Below are 25371 nucleotides of genomic sequence, written 5' to 3'. Positions count from 1 at the left end.
ACCTTTCTTGTTATTTTTGTTGACCGAGAGACAGATGAGAAAATCCAGAAAATCCACATGACTGCTGGAGAGCAGATACCAAGGATCTTTGCTGGTCAGTAGTAACACTTCCCATACCAGCATTACAACTGTAACTCTCCATAAGCAATAGATTTATTGAGAAAAAAAGACTGTAAATCATTGTATTTGTTTTGTTTTTTACCAAATTTTTCTACCAATGTCAGCATACTTGCAACTACAGCAGAAATGTTAGTTGGATGCATAGCTAAGACACAGATATTTTAAATTTTGCTTACATGGCCACAAGCATTTTCTAGTTATCAACAAAGAGAGTCAGGACAAAAGCCTTTCACTGAACAGAAAATTGGTCCTGTCTTTTGAGACTACCTGAAGGAATTTCAATTTAATACCAGGGGAATAGGGGAGAATGAGGAAAAGAGAAGGCAGGACACAAGCACAAATTGAGAGCATAGTGGTCTGACTCCACATGTAGATGGCTAATTTTAATGATTTATAAAAATGTACTGCTGGATACATGGTGTAGTCTATTCATAATATAAACATGCTCAAATCAGACCTTTAGGGCCAAGTTGAAATAATCAATTAGCAATAGATTATTACTATTTCCAATTCTGTAATCTTTGTTGCATCACGTACTCTAGAGCATTGCAAGAAGTCACACTTTAGTCACCATCACATATTTCACAGAATCATAGAATGATTTAGGTTGGATGGGCCCTTAAGATCATCTAGTTCAAAACCCCTTCCACAAGCAGGAACACCTTCCAGCAGACCAGGTTGCTCAGAGCTCCATCCAGTCTGGCACTGAACATTTACAGGGATGGGGCATCTAAAACTTCTCTGGGCAACCTGTTCCAATGCCTCACCACCCTCACAGTAAAGAATTCTTTTCTAAAACACAATCTAAGCCTACTGTCTCTCCATTTGAAGCCATTCCCCCTTGTCCTGTCACTACATGCCCGTGTAAATGCTCTCTCTCCATCTTTCTCATAGGCTCCCTTCAGGTACTGGAAGGCTGCAATTAGGTCACCCTGAAGCCTTCACTCTCCCAGGCTGAATAATCCCAGTTCTCTCAGCCTTTTCTCATAAGAGAGATGTTCCATCCCTTTGATGATCTTGGCATCCCCCTCCTCTGGACTTGTTCCAACAGGTCCATGACTTTCCTGTGCTGGGAGCCCAGAGCTGGATGCAGCACTGCAGATGGGATCACACCAGAGCAGAGAGGCAGAATCCCCTCCCTCCCCTGCTGCCCGCCATGCTTTAGACACCCAGGATACTCCAATAATAAGCACACAGCCCAACAAAGTTCCTGTGACCCAAAGAAATGAAACTTTATTTTTCCCTCTTATTTTCATGCCACTGAAAGATGCCAGCTAGCCATGATACAAACCTGAGAACCACTTACACAAGGCATCCAGAAATTTACTACATGACGCTGCACTGAACGGCATCTTGAACTACACTTGCATCACTAAACATCAAAGATCACATAGCTCCTCCCCACCTTCCTCCACCACTTCATTCAGCTGAAAGCAGCCCCCAGCAGTGTTGCAGCAACACAGCAGCTCTGAAGAGCAGAACACAGAAGTCCAGGCACATCCCTTGCTTCCACATTATGAAGAAACAGGAAATACATGTCCCCTCCCACAGCCAGTTTCCACTTCAGAAACAAACACTGATGACCTGTAGTTTCATTAACTGCTGTCCTGTTGATCCTGGAGCATTTATCACATCCGAAAGCCCGAACAAAGTTCAAACCAGGATGATAACCCCTACACATGTGACTGCTGGGTGTTTGAGCCGGTAAAAGGCCAACACACAGACAACACTCTGCCCTGGTTCACCAAGTATTTCCAGAAGTAGATCAGGGAAAACAAAACAGTGCATTTAGTACAAAAAAAAAAAAAAAAAAGCCAATTGGAAACACAGAATTCACTTCCCAAGGAGCAGAAATGCATGCAGAAGAGCTGATAGCAACTAAAGCCAATCTTTTCTAAGGCATCTCAGAGTCTCTGTATACATCACTTCCAACCCTGCAACTCTGATGATGGGGGAAACAGATTTTTAAAAGCCCAAAAGAACAACTTTTTTTTTTTTGAAACACCAACTGAGAACACTATTTTGGAACATAGTATCAGTAGGATTTATCTTCCAAGAAAGACCATGTATTAGAACCAGTGAGCTGGTAACTTGATCAAATTGCACGTTCAACAGACATCAGTGAAATCCCTGATCAATGGCAGCACTACCTTTATTTCTGCTACCCCACCATGTGCAAATGTCATTTCACAACTAAATGTGGGACCAAGATGAAAATACCCATCACTGGGCTTGTGCACATCCTGCAGCCATGGGAAAAGGACCACCAAGGATACACAGAACACATGGAGGAAGCACATCACACGCATCCTTTTAAGAACCACAAGGACAAACTGATGGCCAGTATTGCAAGGAAAAGTGGATTCAAACATGAAGCAAGTCTGACCTGCTGCTGGCTGAAGCCAAGTCATGAACCCAGAGCAAGACAAGACAAAGTGTGACTCTGATGATATAATTTATAGCAGCTCAGCAGCTGGCAAATGCCACACACATCCATGTTCTCTGCACACATCAGCCTGGTCACAGCACTGGAAACATACCTTCTTCCCAAATCAAACTGGCACCTGCATGTTTGCAAACTCCAAGCTGCAAACTATCTGCCTAGCTCCATATACTTGCCACTGTTTGAGCATCCCAAGCTCAAAACAGCTGTAGTTAGGCAGGAATACTGGAGGAGGGGGCAATAATTTCACACTAATGAAATGCCCTGAGAAAATAAACAAACAAACAAACAAATAAATAAATGTAATGTATGTCTGCCAGTACTCAAGTGACTTGGCATAAATTCTGTTTAAAAGTAGAAATAAATACATTGAATTAGGAAAACTGGCTTCATACACAAAACAATAGAACCAGGCTCAAGAGACTTTGTTTCATGCTCCAGCCCATGAATAGACTTTGATAAAGTCACTGACTCATGCTGTGCCCCAGCTGTTCCACAGGAAGGTACCTCAGCCTCTTACCAGCAAGATAAAATCTATTAATGAACAATACACTCATCTATTCAGGTCACCACATCTCCCTCTCACCACTTCTGCTACAGGTGCACTGGTATTGAAACAGGGTACAGCTATATCACTAGAATATCTATGAATCTTAAATGCTTGGGTTTTAAAACAGTGGGCTGAACTTACACTGATTACATGTTAAAGGGAGCATTAGTTATTCTTCAGGAAAAAAGATGCATAAATCCACAATTAAAACCTTGTGAAAAGACATCTGTATAATGAAAAACAGTACTTTTGGAACTGATGAATCTATCTTTTCAGGCAAATAAATCTACAGGCTCTGCCATAATCCCAATGCAACCTGGAGATGGAAATATAATAGATATTTAATCAATCTTCCAATATAAGAGTAGACAGCCACTATAAATCTTAACCTTGATGACTCTGTACAGCATGTGTAAAGAAGCCATAGCTTCAACTACATAGAAAAAATTAGTATTCTCATCACTAGTCTTCACTCTTTTTAAAACCTGAATGACCCACACATAACCTCAGAGTAAGCCAAATGTCTTCATGTAGAATTTTCCTTTCTTAGATGTATTTTACAATAATGTTTTTAAGTTCTCTTTAATACTACAACCAAAGAAAAAGGGATGATGCCGCAACTTTACACTTGTACATAATGTTAGACAAATGCTGTAATTTACAGTGAAGGTCCACTGCAAGCTAATTGTCAACAAGTTGGGGGTTCATTATCTAGATCACCAGATTCATATCTGACCTAGATCACAAGCAACTAGATGGTTTAATCCTCTAGCTGCCAAATTCTTCATCATGCTATGAAGACATGCCCATCAAGTCACATTCATACTGTCCAAGTGTGTGAGACACATCAGTAAATATTTATTAAAAACTTTAACAAATTAGCAATTAAGAGGTTATTTTAGGAGCTTAGGACTCATGGAAGCTAGAAACAGTTTATTTGCTTATAGCCACACCTGAGCTTCCTCCAGCATTTTCTAAATGTTAGTCCCTAGCTAGAGACAGAAGTTGCCACAGTTTGTCCCTTGCAGTACTGACACAATCCAGCTAATTCTGGGAAGGGAAATCTCACCAGGCATCAGGCAATAAGTTTCCCCATGAATTCTGCACACACAGAGTTTAGCTAAGTATGAACTGAGAAACCCAGAAGGCATTATAGCACTTCTCAGGATATCTAGGCATCTTCAGGAAAAAAAAAAAAAAGGATTGAAGTCTGTATAAATAATACTCTACGTTTTTTATAGCACTAATTCTCTCATGGATTGTATCTTCATTTTCACAAAGTAGGAAACTCCCTTTCCCTGAAAAGTTTGCTTTATCCTTGGTTAAAAAAAAAGTCTAACAACATCACAGAAATCTGAGAGAAACAAAAGGACAACGAAAGGGAAAAACAAGAGAGCTAGCAATACACTGGTGGGGGGGAGGGGGAATAACATCACACTACCAACTCCTGTGACACAGCTTAAATAATACACTGTGATACAGCCAAACAGACCAAATAAGAATAAGATACAAACATATGTTCCAGTTTATCTTCTATTTATTTGAAAAAGCAGTGGGGTTAATGACTCTATAAACCAGAATTATCACTTACTCAGGGAAGCTCAACTCTAACCTCTCATGGACTGGACCAAAGGACTCTCTGGCTGCTGCACAGCACTGAAACAATCCAGCAGCCAGATTTGGATAATAAAGAACAGGGTGTGACAAAGTCAGGCTATCAGCTGGAAATTGCTTTAGACAGCTGCAGGTTTGCTTTGGCTTTCTTCATGCTTTCAAAGGGGCTTCAGTCACAGATGCTCAAGTTCTCTCTGTGTCCAAGGCCTGACAGTGGTAGAGAAAATTGAAAACACAATCCCCCCACAAAACCTACAGATAACACAAGCCACAAGCTCACCACATTGTTTTTATGCTTTGTATATTTGAAGTTTCATTCGATTCCAGGAATTTCATAATCCACTCTGTGGCTCCAAGCAAAACATCAATAGGCAAAGTTGTTTTGCTCAATTGCTACAACTCCTGCTACCTGCAGGAATGTGCATTTCAGAAAAACACCACTAACTGCTCCAATTTATTCTTTCCTTAAATTGTGAACTTTCTTTTGGAGCTAGATGAAAAAAAGGTGCAGCCAACCAAATTAAGCAGCAGAGGAAAGAATTATGAAGGCAATTGAGCAACTGGCCACATTTGGTTGAAAGCAACCACAACTATTTCTGGCTATACCCATTTAGCCTGTTTGCCACAGTAAGCCAGAAAGACTTTTCCTCTGATACTAGGACATTAAAATTAAGAAAATCTTAAAGCTAGAAAGCAAAAAAACACACTCATCCAAAGCTCTTTTAAGGGAAAGAAGAGAACTTTTACTTTGCGTTGCATCATGTACTTACCTTCCCCATCCCTCTCTTAGGCATTTGCCTAGGATATGAATAATTTCTGAATTACATTAAAGCAGCTCTCTTTCATTTATCAGCAAGCTAAATATATTTTCATTTCTTAATATAAATGAGCAAATTTTGATCTGAAGAACACAGAAAGGCATTAAGGGAGCAGAAGATAATTGCTTATGCTTTTCCTTAAACTCAAGAGCCAGCATTTGCACATTGTGTATTTATTCTGCAGAAATAATGCCCACAGAAATCCCAGGTTGCTTAAAGGATTCTTCCAACAGTTAGGTGATCTTGATCATGTTATCTTCAATTTCAGCAATCAAGCACAGGAACACTTCTGCACACTCGTGTCTAAGTTGCTTTCTTTTTCTAAATTGCATCCCTCCCCAGTCATTAAAGAAAGTAACAGCAGCACCTAATACATTGCATGACAGCCTCACTTAATCCAACATTATAATCCATTTAAAAAAAAAGGGAGACAGGAGACATGAGGTCAGTATTAAACTAAAGAGATCGATGGTTAAATGTTGCTGTTCCTCAGCACCAGGAAGGATTGACAACTTAAGCTCATCCTGGGACTCTCGGATACTCAGAATTACAATGTTTTAAGTGTTTCACAATGTCTGCACATCTCCCAGTCTCCCCTTATCAAACAAGGAAAGTTTTTATGCTTTAATTATATATACAATTTATATATTTGGCATAGCAAAACTATAGCCTTTTATTTTAGCACAGAATGGATGAAGCACCTACACATTTTTTTCTAGATGTTCTTTCTACAATGCTCCCTTCCCAAAAACAACACTGTCAATCCAATACAAACACATTCACTGCTGACAAGCCATGATTTGGCCACATGACTGTCCTGCCTGTATTTCAGGTATTAGCTGTGTCAAATCTAATTATCAGAGACAGCTTGACAAGGTCTTTCAAATTATTCAGGAAAGGTTCACTTGCCAGAACCTTAGTGGAGGCCATGGTATATAAAAAAATCTCACCCAGCTCAACTGAGGCTTGCAGTTCTGCTGACAGTTTTGCCCAGTAAATCACTTCACATAAATAATCTCAGCCTAGCAATCCTCTGTGAGTACTGTGAGGAATTTAGTGACCCACAATGTGTAAGAAATACTGCCCTCAACGTTTACAGTCAAATGAATGAGGTTTTCTTCCTACGTGATGACTGCAACAGAAATTACACTGGTATTAATTGTACAAATTATAAAAGCTTCTGTGTTAGTATGACAGAGTGCTTCAGGCTATTCTGCCCTCAACTTCAAATCCTGCAATTCAAATAACCCTGTCTAGCAAGGGACAGCATATCAAAGAAGGTGTAAGGACCGAATTACAGGTTTTTCTAGTTAGTGGGTGTTTCTTCCCTTCATTTCCTGTCATGGGTGAATGGTACACAGATACCAGGATGCAACACACAAGCACACATACAAGTATCTGGAGTTCATGGGAACACAACATAAGCGTAACTCAGATTACCACGACTTTCTGCAGAAATACCCATCCAAAGCAATCAAATGTTCAGGCACTGTTTCAAGCAGAAATGTCTAACTTAGGAACATAAGGAAAATTACCCAAGGGGAAGCATGTTGGCACATCTGATTAAGGAAGTGTCCAGTATACTGGAAAGCAAGAAAGGAAAGTACAATATCCACTTTCCTCAAAGACCCTAAAATAGAAGTTCTGCAATAATTTATACTTCAATTCCTTTGTTTCTGTGTACAGAAATTATACAATTAATTGTTTAAATAGAAATGACAGCTACATCTTCCAGGGGTAGAAGCAGAGCAGGCAGGGAAAGCAAATGTTCTGCAAGGGCACAGGAGAGCTAACAGAAGGGAGTTGCAGTGCCTGAGACTCTGCACCAAAAGCTCCAGCACAGGACAAAGTCTCTCACTGACAGCTTCTGGCCCTTACAGAAGTTGTATTAACCAGAGAGGTTGCACTGGCAGCAAGAGATAATATCAAACCCCAGCCCCAGTACTGCAAAGCATCAGTAGCTTTTCCTCTGGAAGCTCCAGCAGGGCCTTTCTATTTTCTACTATCACGGTTTTGCACTGGGTGTGTGCAAGACCCTGAATACAAGCTTGCACCCAGGTGGACATGGGCCCTCAGTACTGTCAAATATTTGTTTATTTTTCATCTTCTTTAGAGGCACACTTAAAGCTAGAAGTGCAACTTTACTAACATATGTTACTGACCACATAATGCTCACCAAAGTACTGTGTAATTGTGGGGTGATGCAAGAGAAAGAAGAGATGCCCTGGGTTGTCAAGAGACAGAGTCTGATGAGAAGGAAACCTTTAAAGAAAAACAGAAACAAGATCAGATTCACTCCTTTCAGAAGACTTCTCTGTTGCTGTGGCCAAAACCCACAGCAAAACATTACGGCTTTTCTCCAGCCCAGCCCACTTTTTCAAAACTAGTGATTTGGTCTCAAACTTATTCGGAGTGTAGAGTTAACAGTAACAGGCACTTAATAAAAACAAACATGAGTATCATAAGCTGGTCCTCCCTATTTCTACATTGCAGTAACCTATGCCAAAATAAAGTAAAACATACCAAAGACCAGTGTAGGATTCCCAGACAAAGATAGTACAGTAAGTTTTGAACAGCGCTCACAGTTGCAGAGATTATATAGAACTGAGGGCAGAAAATGGATGGTGATTTCTTAATTACAAGTAAATGAAGAGATTTTTCCCCACAAAAATTAATTTCTCTCAATAAAAGATATATAAAATCATCATCTAATCCTTCTGTATTTAAAACTTATTTAAAGTGCCATAAAGACGCATGAGACAAATGGTTCACATACAATCAGCTATATGGATACAAAGGGAAAGGAAAAGTACTTATGTTTTCTTTCTCATGTATGGTTGTGGGAAGGAGGAGGGGAATCTTCCCCTGATATGTCTCAATCCCACAGCAGGCATCTGCAAATGAGAACCTCTGCATAAACAGTCTTCTTGTATTCTTGGTCTGATGTCAACTCAAAGCACAACCATCCTCTTGTCCTTATTAGTAACAGAGATTAAAAAACACTTTATAAGGCAAATAAAATTACTAATACAAAAATAGCTTAAAAATTGAAAACTTTGTGACTTCTGGCAACGTACAATTAAGCTGGCTTGCTGTTGCCCATTAAAACCCCAAATCCTTCCTGATTCTCAATTTGTCTTCTTTCCCATTGGTGGAAATTAAGGCAGACTGGCTTTACATACATTCTATATCTTCACTCCTGGTTTCCAGAGATTCACACTACTCTAAGACATTTATCCATACATAATCAATATAAAACAATGGAACCAAGTAAGATTTAGTCCATGCCTCATTTAGCAGTTCAGTAGGAGCCACTGGCTTTGTGTTAGGGCAAGACTTGAGCTAGGCTTTCAGATTTTTTTTTTTTTTTTTAGTTACCACTGTCAACAGACAGACAGAGAAGGATCCAAAAATTCAGTCAATTACTTTTAGGGCTGGGTAGCAGCCAGCAGGAATACTCATTGCTGGGTTCAGCAGAGGTTCACCAGATGATGAGAGATGTTAGAATCAGCAGGGAAATTTTCCTTTCTTGGCTTGTATCTGCTAAAGGCTACAATCACCAAATTAGGACTAAGGATGGGTTCCGAAGAAAAAATTTAGAGCTAAATTTAGGACTGGTGTCAGTAGTAACCATCTGTAAGGGCAGAGACTAAGTTGGGTAGGGTCACTGACAGGAAAAGGAGAAAACAGAGTCAAAACTGGCAGTGAGCTCCAAAGGCTCTGGCTCCGTGCGAGGCAGACTGAAGCAAGGAGCAGCAGAGGCAGCACTGAGCCAAGGGGCACTGCGGGAGCTCAGGGTGGCACAGGCAGCTGCGCCTTCAGCCTGAGTGAGCTGCTCAAGGTGAGGTCTGGACAAGCCAAAGGCACTGTACTGTAACTAGTGCGGTGTGTGTAGATTTTTGCCTGACTGGATGTAGTTCTGGAACCAACTGCTGGAGTTGGGGTACATTTCCAAGCAGCACAAGCCAAAACATTCAAAATTCTCTCAGAGCACCAAGGTAAGAACAGTCCCATGTCCTCCATATTCCAGAAAGTACCAAGAATCAGATGGCTTCAGCACCTTGCTGGAACATTTAACATGACTGCACAATAAAACTGAGCTTTTAAAATCCAACACTCTCTTTGAATCTGCAAGAACCTACATCAAAACAGTTCTGATCACTGGTTAGGGGATTCAATGGGCAGTCCAAAATTCTCACAGTTTACAGCACAATCCCAATGTCTCCAGGCTGTCTGACAAAACAAAATATGCCAATGCATGGGTAAAAAGGTTAAATGTCAGGGCCTCCTAATAACTAACTCCATCTCCAGTGAGGGCTTGATGTGCAATCCTATCTAATCACTTGGCCTCTCCCTTCAGCCATGTGTAAACAGAGCCACAGCCCAACCTAGTGCACAGGATGTTGAAAGGTTCCCATCTAAAATGCTTTAAGCACTTAGGATCTTTAAGTGCTATACAGGTTAAGAGCTTTGTTTGTTTATTTTTAAGAATAATCTCATATTAATGTGCTTTAATGTGTACATACTTCACCTGACAAAAAACCACAGTGCTACAAATAGAACACAGGAAACCATTAGCAAGACTTTAAAATGGGTTGTGACTTGGCTGATCATAAGTAAATAAACTCACCTTTAATTCTTCTGATGACATTTTCTGCATATAAATCCTTCTACTGGGTTTTTCTAGTGGCAATCCCAAATAAGGAGCTTCATGCTATCAAAAATCCCAATCACACCAAGCTGTTATTGCAGGAGTATAGGGCAAAGCAAGGAATTTCCCTCTGACTTGAATTCCCAAGTATCTAGTATCACTAAGAGTATGCAGAAGAATTAGTCTTTGCCAGACAGACTGCTTCTGCTTCATTTTGCTGGGACACAAAACAACAACTCTCAATTCCCTCTATTCACATTCATTAGCCACTTACAGCTGTAACTATGCATCTTCTTGAAATGAAAACAAACATTAAACCAGCTCACAGACAAACATCATTATAACTTAAGAAAACAAACATTAATGGAACTGTTTACGACACCAAGGAATTCTCAGCTCCATATACTGCACATACCACTAAAACATTCCCATGGGCTTTGATCCAAAAACCATGAGAAGTCCATGAAGTATTAAAAGGCAACTTGAGAAAAGTGACTGCCAGCAATCAAATTCAACATGTTTAAGCAAACAAAAAACACAAGGGAAAATGAAAACAAGTTCACTCAATAATGCTCAATAAATGAATGCTATCATTCAATATTATGGAATATTACAATGTTATACAAAACAGTTTGTTGGTTTTTTTCCCCTGGAAAAGGTTAGTCACCTGAAAAGGCAGAGGCAAACTGCACCAGAGAGCAGTATAATGGGTCCCTCTCTGGAAGCAAAGCAACTGGGAATAAGCAAGTGTCTTAAAGAAAGCAAGTAAAAAAGAAACCCCACCACACTCCTCCTCAGAAGAGAACTGACATGCTCTCTTCCTCTGACATTACTAAATACTGACATCAATTTTTACAGAGCCACAAAAGAAATGCTTTTCCCCCTTCTAATTTTTCTGCTGTGACTAAAAATTCAACTGACGTTGGCCACCCCGGTCTGAGGATATCTTTTCCAAAGCCTAGCAAGGAACTAGAGGCACATGCTTCGAAGAAGATTTGATTCAGCTGTTGTTCTCTCCTACAGCTCTTTCCCAAAACCGCTTAGGAAGCATGAGCATGTCTCCATGGCAGCATGTGCTAAAACCCATGCCTCTTAGATCTTTGCTGCTCATCCCTATTACTTAAACTTGAACATTCACCTCAGTTTGCTCTATAAATGTGTCGTTGTTGAGGCGGTCACGACACAAAGCAGAGACCACAAGCAGTCTCAGATGGCAACTCTTTATTATTGAACATGGCTAACCTTTTATACACTTTCCAATTGTTTATGCTTCTTCTACCCTGTTGGCTACAATAAATCAACATAACACTATTGGTGAAAAGTTACAGTGACTTCAACTAACTTTCTAAAAATACTTCTCCCAGCTGCAAAATCTTCCTATCTTTCTTCAATTCCTCACTTCTCTTGGTCTCCTTGGTTACATCCTTGGAGAGAGCTCCTTATCAGCTTCTTCTTGCTTCTCAGTTTCTTCTCGCTCCTTTAGCTAACAGGCCTGCTGTTAGCCCCTTCCATATACATGTTCACCAGAAAGGCAGCTAAAGACATCAAATGAGGTGAAGAAGGCAGCAATTTCCGCTGACTATGGCAGGAATCAGAAAAGTTACGCTACACAGACCTCTCAGAGGGAAGACAGAGAAAGAAGAGACAGAACCACCAACCACTGAGTTCATGTCAACTATTTTCCAATCAAAATTCCTTCCTGACATCCCCTAGTGCCTCTGCTTGTCACTGGGAATGCCTCCTCAACACACCCATCCAGGCACTCAGAACAAAACTCAGCAGCTGCTCCTATCTCTCTCAGCTACTACACTAATAATAGGGTCTAGGAAGCAATGTTCCAATAAGGCTGTTCAATAATGTCCTCATGATACGTGAGATCACTTCCAGACCACTATTAAATATGGAAATATTCTATATTTAAAATAGAAACTGAAAGAAAGAATTTTCTTTTCCTATGAAAAACAGCATCCTCATTCAAAGATAACACTCTTTAAAGATAAATTCTCTTAACAAGGCTTTGCTATCAAACCTGACACATCAAAAGCATACAATCCCTTTCATCTGCTCACAAGTCTTCAAGATCCTAAAAGCAAGCAAACCATAGCTATCACTACAGGAACAGAAAGCACAAGCATAAAGCTTTATGTACAAAAGGACTGAAATTGAAATAAACATTGATAGAATTATTTGGGAGTTATTTGACATTTTTGTGGTATCAGAAGCTTTTGTTTCAGGAGGGTCTTTGATTACTTGTTTCGGTTACGTGTTGCTTACAAACACAGTTAAGTTCCACTGAAAGAAACCTTTCTCTGTACCAGAGAGAAGTGGTGGAGGAGGCATTATCAGATTACTTGCCTGTGTGGTCCAGTTGCTTCCCCCATCCAAAAAACAATTGCTACTTTTCCTGCCTGACATCTTAGTTCCTAATTCCATTTTTAAATGCATCGATGGTAATTATGCCAAGCTAATTTCCAAGAAGGTATTAAAGCCAGCTTCCTTCTAAACACTTTCACTTCAAGAACAACAACAACAAAAAAAAACATACAAGAGGAAAAAAACCCTCCTCAATGAAGCAAGCTTTGCATTAACTTTACCAATCTGAATTGCACTTCGGTATATCCATGAAGTGTTATAGCAAGGTTGGCATACCTGGTTTTCTTCACATCTGCATGCTTTCTATTTTAAAAAGTGAATGATTAAATGCTAGAAACCTTAGAAAAGCCAAACTGCTGACTGAAATTTCCACTGGAATAATCTGGATGGCAAGAGTAGAACAGCTGCCTTCTGAGCTCACACTGCCATGCCCTCTGTACTGAGATGTCCACCACATGACTGCAGGGGAATATGGAACATCCTCCTCTCAGATTCTGTATTAAGCTAATTTACTTGGAGAGGATAAAAACAGTTTATAACTACTGCTCAATTCAAATCATGACTGCAGAAAAAGAGCAGCCTCCCCTAATGCAGAAAGGACTCACACAGAACACTTCTTTGTGACATTTCAATATTCATGAAATGCTTAACAGATTAATAACCCAAAATTTGAAGCAATAGATTAAATAGTGATGAAAAGAAAGATATAAACTAGTGAGAGGTTTGCCCAAAGCTGCTCACAAAGTCACTTCTCTAGACACAGCTTGGTCTTTCATTTATAAAATTATTCATGTATATGAAAAGAGAAGTAATTTTTTGCAGACATGAACCACAACCACTATAGAAAGATCCTCAAGACTGGCAGCAACCTATTTGCAGCAACTAAAAAAAAAGTGTCCTATATATAAATGATGTTGCACTAAATTATAAGGTATTTTTGTATATTAATAAAGAGGAATTCATACCTAAGACACACACTAATTACAGATATATTACATTGGGTAATGGAGGCAGGAAGGGAAATGGAATTTCCAGGTAAGTGAAGACAAAGAATCACTTCTCTTGAGTCTCAGCTACATTTTCCAAATAAAATTTGCATATTGGATATCGCATACTACATTTACAGCGTAATATTTGCATACACACAGTAAAATTTTGTTATGTTGTGTGTGACTGACCTTTCTCACAGACCTTCAATCTGCTTGTTTTCAGGTCTCAGCCCTCTCCAAGGTCATTTCTAGTCATCAATACCCTCAGAGGTGATTGCACTACTTGGCTCACTAAGTTCCAATCTCCTTCAGTTTTGCTACAGGCCCCCAGCAAAGTTCATCTAAATAGAGTGCCAAGTTCTACATATGACATTCAAGGATGCAACACATTAGACTAACTACACTTAGACTAACTAACAACACATTAGACTAACTAAAAACTTGAGCTGCATGTCTGGAGCTTAGAACTATTCCTCCACAAAATATTGCAAAAAATTGCAGTGAGAGGAGAGACACAATTGACACCAATAAATTTCCACGCTTGACTAGCTACTTCCCTACCCCTTAGGATGGCAGCCTTCCCCCTCAGGGACAACCCTACAGAACCTCATGGGACAAGCAGTAATGGTGTTGGAAAACACATAAATGTGTTTTGTGAAACAAAACAAAAATAGCCATGGGAGAGAGAAGCATTTCTTTTCAACATTAGATTCTTCTACTTCTTTTGTTGGTTTTGGCTGGGATAGAGAAAATTTTCTTCATAGTGGCTGGTATGGGGCTGAGTTTTGGATTTGTGCTGAACACAGTGACAGTAATAGGGATGTTTTTGTTATTGCTGAGCAGGGCTTACACAGAGCCAAAGCCTTTTCTAGTTTTTGTATAGACCTGCTGGTGAGGAGACTGGGGGTGCACTAGAGGTTAGGACGAGACCCAGCTGGGACAGGTGACCCCAACTGACTGCAGGAGTTGGCCCTGCACAGCACCATCCCCAAGAGTCACACCATGTGCCCAAGAGTATTGTCCAAATGCTTCCTGAGCTCTGTCAGAGTTGGTACTGTGGTCACTTTCCTGGGGAGCCCATTCCAGTGCCCACCATCCTCTGGGGAAAGAAATTTTTCCTGATATCCAAGTTAAGCCCCCCCTCCGACACAATTTCAGGCCACTCCCTCAAATCCTGTCACTGTCACCACACAGAAGAGCTCAGTGTCTGCCCCTCCTCTTCCCCTCATGAGGAAGCTGTAACTGCAGTGAGGTCTCTCCTCAGTCTCCTCCAGGCTGAACAGACCAAGTGACTTCAGCCACTTCTCATCGTGCTTCCCCTCAAAACCCTTCACCACCTTTCTTGCCCTCCTTTGGATGCTCTCCAATAGCTTAATATCTTGGTTATACTGTGGCACCCCAAACTGCCCCCAGCACTCGAGGTGAGGCCAGAGCAGAGCAGGACAATCCCTTCCCTTGCCCAGCTGGTGATGCTGTGCCTGATGCCCCCCAGGACACAGTTGCCTTCCTGGCTGCCAGGGCACTGCTGACTCACATTCAACTTTCCATGGACCAGCACCCCCAGGTCCCTTTGCACAGCGCTGCTCTCCAGCCTCTCATTCCCCAGTCCGTCCGTACATCCAGGGCTGCCCTGTCCCAGGTGCAGAATCTGGCACTTGGCCTGGCTGGAGTTCACCTGGCTGGTGATTGCCCAGCCCTCTGTTTTGTCAAGGTCTCTCTGAAGGGCCTCCCTGCCTCCAGGGAGTCAACAGCTCCTCCCAGCTTCGTGTGATCTGCAAACTTGTTTAGTATCCCTTCCAGTCCTGCATCCAAGTTTTAATGGGGATGTTGAAAAGCGCAGGGCTTAAGATGGAGCCCTACAGAACATCACTAGTGACAGGTCTCCAGTGCAGACCCTTCAGTGCAGCCCTTTGTGCCCAGCCTGTGAGCCAGCTGCTCGCCCACTGCATGGTCTGTTTGTACAGCCTGTGCAGAAGGACCCTGTGAGAGACACCAGCCAAGCTTTGCTGAAACCCACACTTTTACATCAGCTGGCTTCCCTCGATCAACCAGCTGCAGTACCTTGTCATAAAAGGAAATCAGGTTGGATAAGCAGGAATTTCTATACCTGTGGTGTCATGCTCCATATATTACGAAGGGAGAAGGAGGAGGAAGTGGGGGAATGTTTGGAGTAACAGCGTTTGTCTTTCCAAGTAACCCTTACAGATGACTGGGCCCTGGTCTCCTGGAAATGACTGAACACCTGCCTGCCTGCCCATGGGAAGTGAATAATTCCTTGTTTTGCTTTATTGATGCTCATGGTTTTTGCTTTCCCTGTTGAACTCTCTTGATCTCAACCCAGGAGTTTTCCAGCTTTCACCCTTCTAATTATCTCCCCAGTCCCACCAGCTGGGAGAATGAGCAAGTGGCTGTGTGATTCTCAGTTGTTAGCTGGGATTAAGCCATGACACTTCCAAAAATTAAAAAAAAATATCATAATAAAGGCAATAATTCTAGGTAGTTTGATTTCTTTTAGCAAAGATGCTGAATCCCCTGGAACAAGGGAACAGCTAGGAAGAGGCACAACAGAAATTTGAAACCGTGCATTTTGGAATGACTGAAAGCATAAAATGAAGCACAATAAAAGAACAGTAATATTACCACAGAGCAAGTGTTTGAGAGCAGACTGGACAAAGTCAGCTTTGTTCCTGAAAAGCTTGCAGGCTGAGGAGTTGAACAGGCAAAAGCTTTGGAGAAACAGTCCTTTGGCTCGTGACTGAGTTTGTCAGTCAGTCCAGGCCTCTCCAACAGAGAGCTTACAGCCTGGGATTTTAAGAGGAAAAAGGCATGAACAAGTTACACTGCTTTGCTCTCAGAGCAATGATGTGTTCCAAAGGCTGACACCATGCAGCAGTCACAGTCTGTTAACGCACATAAGCTGTAAGCTCAGCCCCACAACAGATTTCTAAGAACTGGGACCCACTGTCAAAATGGTATTTTGACAAGTTTGTGTCAGATCCTCTGTGACCTGGCAGTGTGCTCCCTCCACCTGTTTGCAAGACAACAGGATTTCTTTGGAAGAAGCACATTCTAAGCAATTACACTTTTATGTAAAACTGCTACCAGTTTCCATATACTTTTTTTTGTTCCAACACAGAAACATTCAAATATTAGTAATATTTTTCAAAGCAGGCAACTCTAATGACTGACAAAACCACAGATTAAACCAAAATATTTACATCAGCTGGCTTCCCTTGATCAACTAGGTGCAAACAAAAATACAGTATTCTCTCTCTGCTTGGGAAAACATCCACATTTTTGAGATTTGATACAATAAGGCTAAAACACTTAATGTATGACAAACTTCATACTCATCAACATTAATTAATTCATTATTTCCAAGCCCCCATGCCTAATGGAGGACATGGACACATTTAAAGTTAAAAACCATTCACCAGCAACAAAGTGACCGAGAACCTATTCCTGGACACCACACACACTACAATGTCCTTCAAGGCCCAGCTCTGCTATAAAGCCCTGCTCAGTTTCATCCTGGATACTCAATTTTCCCTGCCAAATTAAACAAAGCATTGTTTTTCCTCTTCAAGGACACACAGTCCCAACCAGCCAGGTGCACATACAAAAGCTGACAAGGACCCAGGGAAGCTGTAACAATGAGATCTACTGAGAGACAAAGCCCCTCTCTGACCTACCTATTGAGCCAATAACCTCCACCTGCCCAGTCCTCTCATTTAAAGAGGTAACAACAGGGGGTTTATTCAAAGGTCTGGGCTGTGGTAAAACCACAATCTGTTTAATAACACTGTGATTTTCCATCCCTGTAGATTATTTTTCCCCTCAGGCTTCTCCTTTCCCAAAAAAGACAAGCTTAGCATGAATGATTTACAGGAACTTCTGATTTGGCCTTGGCCTGTGATGGCCACATAGCTTCTGAGGGCCTGGATGTTTTCTCACTATTTTTATCCTGAAAGATGAGCAAACACACAAGATGGAAAAGAACAACAAAGGGAGGAAACAAAAACAGAGCAGAAGGAGTAAAAGACAAAGAACATGGTATTTGCAAGAAGTTCCATCCATAGCTACAGTCAGGTATGGAAAAACAACATGACATTGAGGTTGTCTGTCAAAATTTGCCACAATTATCTGTTTAGGAAAAGAATTGGAGGATAGTGTAAACCAGGCCACACACTTCCCTTTCCAGTATCTTATTTCCAGTGAGATAACAAGACATGTTTTAGACAGAAGGCACACATTTATCCCAGCTGTATAATATGGGGATTCATAAATTACTGCCCTCTCTCCATCAAAGTCACACCCAGAGGAAAACAACCTCCACAGGAGCTGCTGGGATGGAGTACAAGTGCTTGCTTCAACTCATTGCAAAACTGATGGCTGAGTTTAAATTTGGCAAGGAAGATGGGTTTGACTTAGCAACGAGGCAGATTTTAGATGCTGATTAAGATTGACAACTACAGTGGGTGGCAGCAACCACCAGCAGAGAAATGTTACGTTCCCTGAACAGTACTTTCTTGAGTTATTCTGCCAATATGTGCTCAAGTTTATCTGATCATATATTTTACACTCATTAGATACTCCAGAAAGCATTCAATTGCTCCAAGTGTCTTAATTAGCCACCTCAAAAACTTGAAGACTTTTAAAAAATAACCAAAACACTGAGCATATTGTAATATCTAAAGGACAACTGTCATAGAACAGCAAATATGGTACTGAAACTCAGAAAAGTGGCAATAGACACAAAAGGAAGCCCCATCAGACATGAGCAAATCATAAAAATTATCTCAAGAAGCCACAACCCACACAATCAAAACATTAAGCATATTGCCAAGATTCACATGCTGTGAACTCTCTCTCTAAAACAGCCAAGCCCCTGGTTTTTAGGTTAATGTGCTAAGTGTTGCAGTAGTGACTGAGGTTGGCATTGTAAAACAAAAGCACTACAGTCAATGTACACCTTAGACATTAATTACATAATGTTACAAAACAGCTGGGAAGGAGGAGACAAGCAGTGGGATGCAGCTCTTCAGTGCCAGTCCAAACATGTTTGTTGCTTCCCCAAAAAAAATCACCATAGCACTGTCCTTCCTGCCCCCTTGGAAAAACATCTGGGCCAGGCAGAAAGAGATGTTCTGCCTCAATAAAACTGACCAAGTTATTTCAGACTGGATTTGAGAAGTGTTATCAGTGTCATAAGGTCAGCTTGCTAAAATTTGCAACATTTTTGCAATACAGAGCTGGAAGGCACAGGATAATTTTAGGAAGAGCATACACCTACAGCCTTAGCAGTGGGCCTATTGTTCTTAATTTCAAGCAGGTGTTGGCACTTTACAGACTGTAGGGCAAATCCACTCTTTTTTACAACTCCTTAAGATAGACTGAGATTCCACAGAATTCTAAAATTACCTTTCTAAAAGTCTTGTCATTAAAAAAAAATCAAGGGGAAAAACCTTCTCAACATGATCTACCAGACAACATCTCTAAAAATTATAAACTTATTTCTGTTTGGTTTGGCCTGAAGACTGACAATTTCACCTATCAGCGATGCTCTCTTTAATGACCACTCACACATTTATGAAAAATTATACCTTTTCCCCAAATTATTAAAAGACAAAATCACTTCATTTAATGACAGTTTTTCTCATCTCTCAGAACTAAGAAAATCCATATAAATTCATGAATTTTCATATTTTCTGCTCTCACAGATGTTCAGTAGCACAACGCTCTGCTTTCAATACAGAAAAAAAATGAACAGTGGAACATCTACAGGACAAAGACAGTAATGGAGCTAGTTAGTAATTCAAGCTGAAGAGATGAGATTCAAGCTGACAAACTGGCATCCTCCACAGAATGAGCCTGACACTTTTTATAGCTACTGACACAGTAACATGCTCTACTTAGGGTGGAGCTAAACAAAATGTTCTTTAGAGTACTTTCTTAAATATAAGCACTTCCCTGGTCCTTGTACAGAAACAACTATATCTACAAGCAGAAAAGAAAAAAAATAAAGCGCTGTCACAGTTAATTAGGCCTCAGCTGTGGCAATTATCTTGAAGGGAAGGGAAAAGCAACATTTTATTACGTTATAATCAGCAGCTCTTTCTTAAGGGAAATCTCTAGTAGATGGGCCCCAAAGTACCTGTTTGCCTTAGTTCTCTAATGAGCTCAATAATGGAAACAATTCCAATAGAAAGTTGGAGATTTTTAAAGGTACATGTAACTCAGTAGCCTCTGCAATACTGCCCCTGAAGTAATTTTTATCTAACGTGGAGGGCCAGCAAAGTATATTTCAAATTTAAATCTCAGAGCATTCACACACAACATTGATTTACTCACGGTTATCACACCTAAAGCACGCCTCACAATAGAAATAAAGCCTGGGTGTGAGTTACTAATTGAAAAATAAAATAGCTTTTTAAAATGCTAAATATAAAGATTTATTAATTCAGAGGTCTCACTGAATTCAAGGCAAAATAATCAAATATAGAGCTGTAACCTCAGCTGACTTAGAAAATTTTGCACACAAGTTCAACTAAGATCCTCTTTCAATACTCCCTCCTTCCCCATAAAGTAAGAACAGCATTAAGTCTTTACTCAACCTTTGGGTTCTACCTAAATCTTTAGTGAATGCCCATTTCTTGTCCAGCAGTCATTAGTAAGCCCTATATTAGTGGTTTTGTCCTACTTCTTTGACATGTACTGGAATGTCAGTAGAACATTTTTGTTGCAAAAAAAATTTTCCTAAGACTTTGAAACTTGGCACACATTACAAATGGTTTCATAACTGCAGATTATATTAAGGAAAGCTTTAAAAAATAGACAATTAGTGCTTAAGAAAAAATGCACCACAGCTCAAGTGGTCTGAGAGATTTTTATGTGGTGTTATTATGTGGATTACCACAGCTTTTATACTTACATAATAGTATATACACCAGGTCAGGCCAAAATCTAACTAGACCAGTGTCTGGAAGGTCAACCACCACCACACACCAAGAGAACTGGCCAAGATAAAGCATAAGGGTTTGGACAACTCAGATACCAAACTGGGGCTTGGGACTGGATTAGGTTCTTCAGTCATCTTTGTTAAAGCAAATACTCATCACTAACTCTGTATATTCCAACAAACTCTTTCTACGCATAAAATAAATCTGGTTGCCATTTTGTATGCTGTCCGGAAGAGTGCAAGAAATAACTCTTCCATGAAAAACACAAAAAGCAAATGGCAATAAGAAACAGTCACTCAGTATGCTGGGCAGCACTGGATAGCCAGGATGCCCACTGCACTCAGTACATCCATCTTCTGTCCTCACCAGCCCATCACAAAGTCACTGCAGCTGGCTCAAACAGAATTCTGCTCCAATTTAAGTCTAAACACAAGAATGGGGAGGCTCTGCTTTCTGCATACAGGCACATGGAACAGCTGTGAGCATGCACTCAAGAGTATCCTTTGCAAAGGCCCTGTAAGAGAGCCAAAACCTGTACTCATCCTGACTCTTCCTACTCCACTTGGCATCTCATTAGCAGTGACAAGCTCCTGCTGGAGGTGTACAAAAAAAATACCTTCAAAAAATATCTTCAAAAGCCCCCCAAAAATCTCACACTCATGTGAAGAGATGTAGAGTTGGATCAACACAGGGAGAAGAATTCAGACTAAATAAATAGTATTTATCCAGTGTTGTATTCTTTAGCTTCCAACAAATTGCACTGTAGATTTTTAGGAGCTCAGAACTAAACCTCTTACATTCGTTTCATGATTCAGAATACGGATTCTCTTATCAGGCACCTTTAAATTCACTTTCACTGAAGCACAACTTCCTCCATCCAGAAGTTATTTATAAACTCTATTGATCCTAACTTGTTTAACTGAATTGGAATCCCCCAAGAAATATTACATTTCCATTTTAAAAAGCACAAGTGTATACTGCTTGTATTTACTGATTAGCGACAGTAAGGAAAAATGGGTTTGTACTCCTTTTAAATACATTTAACTGTCATAAGAAAAGGAAGAACCACCTATTGCTAACTCATCTTTTCAATATTTAGCTTGAACTAGACAACTTGGTGATTCAAAACCTTACACAGGAAACAGACAGCTTTGAGTCACTCTTGTTTATCTCTCTATCACATTACTGAAACTACTCAAACTTTAAAGTGTAAAGATACACTTGAAGTATGCTTGATCTGGAAATGCAACAATCTAAAAACACAAATTCTTTTTTTTTTTTTTGTTCTCTTTTTTAAGAGTCCTGTACTAACAAAAATCAATTCTTCTGAGTTTTAGGTGAAAAATACAATCTCATACCACTGAGGAGACAAAGGAAAAGGAGCCAATGAGAGGATCCACATCGCGTTACTGTTGTGCCCTGCAAGACACTGATAGTTCCTATGAATTAGAGGGAGTGGTAGCAGCATCTGCTATCACCTGTCAAGATGTAACCCAGTGCAGGCTGCATCAAAGTCACTGACAAGGCTGTCAGTCAGGCAGGAAGAGGGATCTAGTCAATTGCATCAGTAATTCACATCTAAAGAACCCCCATAACGTCTGCTGCCAGCTTTACAAGTGAAAAAAGGAGATTGCTAAGGGAGAGAAACGCTGACAGTGTCTATTGCAGTCCCACAAATTACACATCTCCCACAAATTAAAGAACAATAGTGCACCTACTATGTTTTATACTTTACACACCACTCAGAGCAGCTTATCACACTCACATATCAATAACACCAGGTGCAAATCTCATATTTTACCTGGTTCTAGAAACAGGGAAATATTTTAGCCATAATCAAGATGATATTTTTCGTTCAAAAGACTAAAACAATTTGCTAAAAATTGTCAGCAACTGTTGTTTAAGAGGCAATCATCTAAGCTCACTACACCCTGCTTTATTATCACATTCTCAAAATTGCAGTGAAAGTCTTTGTGCAGAAAATGCAGTTTGGACACAAATGAATAGACCATTGTGTCTAGACCACTTCTGAAGCTGGGTTTTTGGAATAAATACTAATCCCATTTGGTTTCCTGACAGCAAATACATCAGGTTCCTCAAAGAATTTAGATAATAATGTTTTCTTCTGAAAACACAAGGAGAGCCAATACCCTAACCACTGGGGTTTTAGTGGGTTTTAACTACTGGGCTCCTTGTGCTTCTTCTACTTCAATTTGTCTTTAAATGTCTGTTGAACAGCGGCACTCCTTCTCCAGCACCAGCGGAAGGCAACTCAGCTTCAAATCTGTCACTCAGGGCACTCTAAAGAGGAGAGACAACTGCAGAAACCTGAAATGTGGGAAGAAGAGTCTAACCTGTTTGTACTTTTCAAACAAGCATGCTGAAGATGTTTGTTAGAATAAGGTACAGCAACTAAACTCAGGCATAAACCTGACTGTCATCTCAGAAAGGAAAGCAGTGCTTAGACATGAACAGGCAGGATCTCAGATAGCCCTTCTAAATATTCCTCATGGGCTAGGCTGAAGTATTTCATGAAGCCCTCTCAGGCCAGGTGGCTCTGGCCAGCACACTTGGCTTCCACCACACACAGGAAAGCACCCTGAGCACTGCACACAAAGACAATTTACCAGCACAGGATTCTGGTATGCTGTGGACACCCAGCTGTGGACAGGATGCTCATTTGAGTTAGGGCTTTCCTCACCACAGCCAGCTCCACACTTTCAAATTAAGTTATGTATACATTACTGTACATGAGCGACTGAGAGCTTGGGGCTGTTGCCAAAATAATGTCTAGATGCTTGAGGAAGAGACATTGAATTATTTCCCTCTACTGTTCTTATCCAATTTTGGAGACACTTTTTTACTTTATACTCCAAGTTAAGATGATTTATACTGACACTTCAAGTCACAGATTTTGAATAATCCTCCAAGATCACAATGTGCAGTAACTGAATGTAAACTGGCCAAAGAATAACAGTTACAGACAAGTGACATTTGATATGGCATTTTTTACCAGAGACAAAACCAGAAAACAGTGTTTTTTATTTACAGAAATGAGTTAATTCTGGTTTTAAAAACTTCACCATATCCAGGCAGCTACACCAATCAAACCACCAGCCAAAACCCTATCAGTTTAATGGAAACATCCTGACAGCATGGTTTCCTGGCTTCAAAAGTTTACCATACCATAGGTGCTGTGCACTTCCGAGAACAAAGTGCCAGAGCACTATTAGTGGTTTATTTGAAAAATTGGTATAGCAAATCATCCTACTACATATTTAGGTGACTACACAACTGTGTCTTATGTTAAATGGAAAAAATACATTAGCACAATAAAATAACTTCAAAAAATACTAAGAACACGCATGAACATGGTTATTCAAGGCAAAAAACATGATTCCCACATAAAACACATTACAGCTAGCTTTTTTTATACACTATGTATATACTCAACAATTAAACGCAAAATTAACAAAACACGATCACATTTTAAGAGGCCAAAGGCACAGAACTGGTAACCAGCGCTGTCAGCACAAAACTAAGTCTGAAAATTCCTGAACACACTTCTTTTGACAGAGGCATTTTCCAGCAGCCTCTCGACAGGCGCCAATGCACAGGCACGCCATGGTTATGGTCAGTACGCGACTCGCGGCCGCTCAGCTCGCAGCGCACCGGCAGCACCTGGGACCGAGCGCTCCCGGCGGATTTCACACGGCAGCCGGGGCTGCTCCGGCTCGGCACCGCCGAACACAGAAGCCAGGCCCGGCCCAGGAACCGGGCAGATGCAACAGGAATCCCCTGGCGCTGCCGCCGCCTCTATCCCTTATTCCCCTCCGCGGAGAAGGGCTGCAGAGGACCTGCGTCTCCAACCGGCTGATGGGGAGCCCAAGGGAGAGGCTGGAGAACGCCAGTGCAAAGCTCTGTGCCACAAAGGCGAGCGCCGCCGGCTCAAAGGCAAAGCTCCCGGCGCCGGGCAGCCGCCCCCGCAGCTCCCCCCGCTCCCGCCACTCACTCTTGGTCGCGGTGATCAGGTTCTTCCCATCCTTCAGCAACTCCTTGATAAACTTATTGGTCTTCTCCAGCTCGGCCTCATGGGCTCTCACCCGCTCCCTGAACCAGGGGCTGTCCAGGTAGCAGTCGCTGAACTCCAGGGGCTGCAACCCCATGGCTGCCGCCGCCGCGCCGGGCTCGGCTCCCCGCGAACCGCAGCACCGCCGCCCTCCGCAGCCGCGGCCACAAAGACGGAGCAGCGGCTCCCCCCGCACAGCGCTGGGCGCAGGCACAGACAGCCGAGCTCAGCGGAGCCGCCCTCCCGGCAGCCCCGCCGGGACACGCCCGGACGGGGCGGGCAGAGCCCGCGGCCCGCCCCTTCCCTGCTGCCCGCGGCAGCGGCGCCGGGCGGGGCGCTGGGGCCGCCCCGGTGCGCCCGGTGCCCGGGCAAGGTGGCTCAGCTGAGGCGCTGCGGGCGTCCCCGAGCGGAGAACGGGGGCAGGTACCGCTACGGAGAGAGCCCTGTGCTCCACAGGGACACCGCGGCAAGTCACCGATGGACAGTCACCAACCGCGCCAGGGGCAAGCGCGGCAGTCTGCACCTGGGACGGGACAGCCCTGGCTCTGTGTGGAGCCTGGGGAACAGAGCAGCGCTGTGCAAAGGGACCTGGGGGTCCTGGTCCATGGAAAGTTGAATGTGAGTCAGCAGTGCCCTGGTAACCGGGAGAGCCAACCGTGTCCTGGGGGGCATCAGTCAGCCGATCAAGGGAAGGGATTGTCCTGCTCTGCTTTGCACTGGGGCAGCCTCACCTCGAGTGCTGGGGACAGCTTTGGGTGCCACAGTATAAAAACGACATTAAACTA

General features: G+C 41.7%; 1 protein-coding gene across 2 annotated transcripts in view; it reads right to left on the bottom strand.

The window, feature by feature from the left end:
• Positions 1–24840, bottom strand: part of ARHGAP10 (Rho GTPase activating protein 10) — a 138788-nt gene extending 113948 nt beyond the window's left edge. For both annotated transcript variants that reach the window (XM_030946925.1, XM_030946926.1), the window contains exon 1: positions 24530–24840. In XM_030946925.1, coding sequence (XP_030802785.1) covers positions 24530–24683 — 154 coding nt within the window. In that variant the 5' untranslated portion in view covers positions 24684–24840. The remainder of the gene's footprint in view (positions 1–24529) is intronic.
• Between the last annotated feature and the right edge of the window lie 531 nt (positions 24841–25371).

This window comes from Camarhynchus parvulus, chromosome 4 (genome assembly GCF_901933205.1).
Source record: "Camarhynchus parvulus chromosome 4, STF_HiC, whole genome shotgun sequence".
In the NCBI taxonomy this organism is placed as follows: domain Eukaryota; kingdom Metazoa; phylum Chordata; class Aves; order Passeriformes; family Thraupidae; genus Camarhynchus; species Camarhynchus parvulus.
Note: the sequence above shows the minus strand (reverse complement) of the source record. Positions and strands in the feature narration are given on the sequence as shown.